General features: G+C 42.9%; 1 protein-coding gene across 1 annotated transcript in view; it reads left to right on the forward strand.

The window, feature by feature from the left end:
• Positions 1-5,367, forward strand: part of LOC107107942 (probable helicase with zinc finger domain) — a 94,064-nt gene that overhangs the window by 54,506 nt on the left and 34,191 nt on the right. The window contains exons 6-7 of the mRNA XM_015408309.1: positions 920-1,097; positions 3,113-3,227. Coding sequence (XP_015263795.1) covers positions 920-1,097; positions 3,113-3,227 — 293 coding nt within the window. The remainder of the gene's footprint in view (positions 1-919; positions 1,098-3,112; positions 3,228-5,367) is intronic.

Raw genomic sequence — 5,367 nt, forward strand, 5'->3', positions numbered from 1 at the left:
TTGGGTTAAATTAACCCTTATGTTGATATCATTGGTCTTTAGAGAGAACTTTTATAGCAATCAATACCAGTGCTATCTAACACCTTAATAAGCAAAATGTATACTAATATGTAAAATAATAGATAGTATTGTAGAGGTCATTTTTCTGGTTTCTTTCATGTGTTGTGATTTTTCCCAAATTTGACACCATTTTGTAAAATGATGCAGCAGCAGCAAAGTCTGTAGATAATCAGATTATTTATTCTATAGTGGAAGAATAATTTCCAGGACAACCATTTTATTTATTGTTATTAGATGGCTGAAATCTATACTTTTACCCTTCGGCACATTCTACTGATGCCAGTTAATTCCTTCTTTGTGAGATGCTTTTCAGTGGTGCGATATGCTATTGGGCTAATACAAGAGGGCTTTACACTGTCAGAAAGCACTTCATGCCAGAAGAACACGCCGATGCTACTGAAACACACCCTTGGTAGTGGAGTACAAGTGTAGAATTTCATTCATGGACTGTATAGGGGTAGATCCATGAGTGGAGTGGAACTTCACCACTCCTTGCCCACTGCAGCCCCAGATGCCCCACAAAATGCTTGGAGACACGGGACTCCCAAGAAAAGGGGATAGTCAGAAGTCTGCTATGGAAGGGATACATCAGTACTCCTTTATGATTTTAGCTTTTCTTTTCGTATCTTGTATTTTCTAATTTTTTTCTTCTTTTCTTCACATTTTATACTTTTACAAGTTCATAATAAAATGCTTTAGAAGTTGGACACTGTTTTAAACACATTCAGTGAATATTTGGAGGTTGTCTTATGTCACACATATGATTTCCCCTGTTTCCTGTATCCCCTCCAGTGCATGCTGAGTCAAATGAGTCTGGTAGGAACCTTTTAGCAATGTTCCTTTTGCGTTTGCTTTCTAGGATTGCTCTGGAATTTGTCATCCACTGATGAGCTGAAAGAAGATTTGATACATGAAGCTCTCCCTGTTTTGACTGACCGTGTTATTATCCCTTTTTCTGGCTGGACTGATGGCACTAGTAACAGATCAAGAGAAATTGTTGATCCGGAAGTATTCTTCAATGCCACTGGCTGTTTGAGGTAGGTCTGTCAATACCACAATATATAAATATTTGGGCCTTATCAAAAGAAATTAACGATGCATTTTAGCTAACATTGAAATTACCCTCAAAAGTTCCATTTTGCATGTGTTGTTGAAATAATTGTAGATGCAACTGACTTGAGAGCCTGTGTGGTACAGTAGTTAGAGTATAAGGTATGGGAAGACCTAGATTCAAATTCTTACACAGCTTTAGTTTATTGGGCCCCCCGGCCCCCCACAACCTACCTCAGAGGTTTGTTGTAAAGATAAATTGAGGGTGGCAACCATGGAAGTTCCCATATCTTATTGATAAAAGGAAGATATTAAATAATCTAAACAAACAAGTGCCCCCCCCCCGATACAAGCATTCTGACAGAAAGGTCTATTTTCCATCTCTGTTTCAAATTCGGTAAAGAAAGAGTAGAAAAGTTTGTATTTTTAGTGACTGCCTTTAGGAACTGGTTTCCTGTGTCCTTTTAATTGATTCTTTTCAACAGATACCTCAATCTACCACAGCAATCCCAATTTAAATTTAGAAGAAGGCCAATATCTAGGCATGTAATGACTTGATTCTAGCCTGGGAAAAACTTCCCAGCTCTTGGGCATGTAGGTATTAGTCCTGACTTGCAATTTCTCCTATCAACCTCCAGCAATGCCTGGCTGGCAGTAAGGAGGAACTGCTGGATGGGCAGATGAAACAGGTGTGTAATTAGAAACTGTAATGAACTGAAGCTCTGCCTTAGGGGATGCAGCATTAACAGGAGCAGTACTTCACACCTGAACCACACACACTTGCTGAGAGGCATGGATTAGTGAAATGAAAGAGATGAAGTACCTCAGTGGCAGCAGCTTCCCCAGTCTAAGGGTCTCATATTATGACCAAGGTCCTGGGAAGACAGTGAAAAGGGAGTATGTGTATATATTTCTTTTATTAAATCTCAGTACTGTACGTGGACAAAGAACACCTTTCAGGCACCATCACTTCAAACTGCCAGGTCTTTGATTGTGAGAAAGCAGTAAAAACAGCTCTTCAATGATGTTAAAACAAGGTAGAACCTACTTAGTTATAAAAAGGTTCTTTTAAAAAAAGAAAACCTTGGCATCAGCTGTGCCCCGCTTGTAAAATTGGAATAGTAAGGATCTAACTGACAATGTTGTTGTAAAGTGGTGCCTAAACCAGCTTTCACACAACAAGGAATCTCCTTTTATAGAATTGCTAGTCAGTGTCAACTAATAGCTAGTCAGTTCCAACTAATGTTAAAGCACTCTGTTTCTTTGACAGCCATGTATCCTGCAGCAGCCGTGAAATGCCTACAATATCAAGGCACTTCCATGTTCATGAGGAGGGTCGTGAATTTCTGTCATGAATTGCAGCTTACTGCTCCACATCCCACAGTACTCTTAAGAGACCCCCTGACCCTCAGGAGTCAATTGGGGGGGCTTAGGGTGCTGCTGTAGGAAGGGCGCTCCACTCATGTCGTGTTGAGTCCAGTTCATCATGTTCACAGTGAAAATGCAGTATCATAAATCATCCTACCTTGTTCCCAAGGGGCTGGTGCAAATAAAAATTCTACAAATGTATCAAATACATTCTTATCAAAATATACCATGAAGTGCTGGCATTGCAAGAATATACTTCAGAGTGAATGTGGTGGATCAAACACCACTTATGTTACACATCTCCGTAGTTATAGTGAATTAAATACTCACAAATGCCACACAGAATACTTATGGAGCAGATTTGAAACTCGTGCACGTCCAAATGACCAGCACCTCTTCACATGTGCTAAACCTGTCTTAAGTATGCATTCTCTTGGAAAAAGTCATACTGATAGTGGCTGTTCATTCCAGTGGATATATTTTGGTACTATACTCCATGCCCTTATATAGGCGAAGTGCACACAAATGGAATCAAAGGGAAATATATATGGATTTCACTGAGTGCAGGAAAAGAATATGAGCTGCCTGACACATATTTTCTGTCTTCAATTTATAAAATATCTTTTCCTTTTAGGAACCTGAGTTCTGCAGATGCAGGACGCCAGACTATGAGAAACTACCCTGGTCTGATTGACTCTGTGATGGCTTATTCCCAGAACTGTGTGGCAGCCAACCGGCCAGATGACAAGGTACTAGGAAATGCATGATTTCTTATATTCCCTTGGTGGAATGCACTGTGGAGAAAATGTCTGAGAATTATTAGGATTTCCTTTCTTTCTGTCATAGGATAATGGAAACTGATTCTCTTGTAGCTGAGGAAGCGGATGATACAAAGTTGTTCAGGGTGGTGAAAACCAGTGAGGATTGTGAGGGACTCCAAAGGGATCTGTCAAGGATGGGCAAGTGGGCGTCAACATGGCAAATGGAGTTCAGTGTGGCCAAGTGCAAGGTGATGCACACTGGAGCCAAAAATCCTAAATATAAATACACATTGATGGGGTCTGAACTGGCAGAGACTGATCAAGAGAGAGATCTTGGAGTCGTAGTAGATAACTCACTGAAAATGTCGAGACAGTGTGTGACTGCAATAAAGAAGGCCAATGCTATGCTGGGGATTATTAGGAAGGGTATTGAAAACAGATCAGCCAATATCATAATGCCCCTATATAAATCAATGGTGAGACCTCATTTGGAATACTGTGTGCAGTTCTGGGCACCACACCTTAAAAAGGATATTATAGCTTTGGAAAAAGTGCAGAAAAGGGCAACTCAAATGATAAAAGGGTTGGAACACTTTCCCTATGAGGAAAGGTTAAAGCGCTTAGGGCTCTTTAGCTTGGAGAAACGACGACTGAGGGGTGACATGATTGAGGTTTACAAGATTATGCATGGGAAAGAACAGGTAGAGAAAGAGGTACTTTTCTCCCTTTCTCACAATACAAGAACTCGTGGGCACTCCATGAAATTGCTGAGCGGTCAAGTTAGAACAGATAAAAGGAAGTACTTCTTCACCCAAAGAGTGATTCACACATGGAATTCACTGCCACAGGAGGTGGTGGCGGCTACAAGCATGGACGGCTTCAAAAGGGAATTAGATAGGCATATGGAGCAGAGGTCAATCAGTGGCTATTAGCCACAAGGTATAGATAGGGACTCTGGGGCAAGTGCTTGGGGGGGTCAACAGTGGGAGGGCTTCTAATGTCCTGGCCCCACTGATGGACCTCCTGATGGCACCTGGTATTTTTGGCCACTGTGTGACACAGAGTGTTGGACTAGATGGGCCTTTGGCCTGATCCAACATTGGCGTCTCTTATGTTCTTATGTTCTTATGAAGCAGTTGGGAAAGCAGCTGATCTTCGACGTGGTCTCTGTGCTTCACACCCATGGGATTCAGTGCGCACGCGCTGGATCGATCGGTGCTGTAGCAAGCTCTTTCAATGGATTTTCACGCCCAGTCCCCTGGGCATGCGCAGGAACCCCACCACGCATGCCCAGAGGGGTGGGCGCAGACATCCCGCCAGCTCCTTCAAACCGCCGCATTGAATAGACCTATTTTCCGTCGGTCAGATAGGTTTGCTTTCAGCTATTCGCCTCAGCTCTTAAAGATCATTTCCTTAGATTATTTTTCCTTTAGCTTCTCTTTTTTGTTGTTTGTTCTTCAAAAAAATCTTTTTTTAAAAAAACCCCTTTAGTTTCCATTGAGGGGGACTCTGCTGATTACCTCAGGCCTTCGGGATAACCCCCCCCCCAAATGTCCCCGCTTCTTCGTTTTCTTTTATGGAGAAGAAGTGGGGTTTCTTCAATAGGTGCAAGGGTTGCGGTAGCAAACTTGCTCCTCCAGACCGTCATACCCTGTGCATTTTGTGCCTCGGAGAGTCTCATCAACCTGAGTCCTGTCGTCATTGTGCTCGTTTTTCAAATCAAACAAGAAAAAAGCGAGCTGTGCGCCTTAAAGAAGCACTGCTGGAATAGGCACTTACTCCTACCTCTGCGATGGAGGAGAGACCATCAACATCGACAGCTCCGGCATCGAGACCTGCCTCCGATGCCGACCGCCCGACACCGAAGCTCCCGGCATCGAAGTCGCAATCTTCCGTGTCCATGCCAATCAAAAAGAAGACTAAGGCGAGTAAAGATCTCAAGTCCGCAAAGAAGGGCGCCTCCAAGCCCCTTAATGCGATGAAGAAGGAAAAGGAAGCAGTGCCTGCACTGGGTGATGCCCCTATAGTGCCTCCCGCTCCAACGGCAGTATTGATATCGGAGGCCCAACTCCCTCCACCGATACCGATCATCCAACTATTGGATTCCCCCATCCAACAAGTGGAGCGT

The sequence above is a fragment of the Gekko japonicus genome, unplaced genomic scaffold, assembly GCF_001447785.1.
Source record: "Gekko japonicus isolate JY-2015 unplaced genomic scaffold, Gekko_japonicus_V1.1 scaffold421, whole genome shotgun sequence".
Taxonomy (NCBI): Eukaryota; Metazoa; Chordata; class Lepidosauria; order Squamata; family Gekkonidae; genus Gekko; species Gekko japonicus.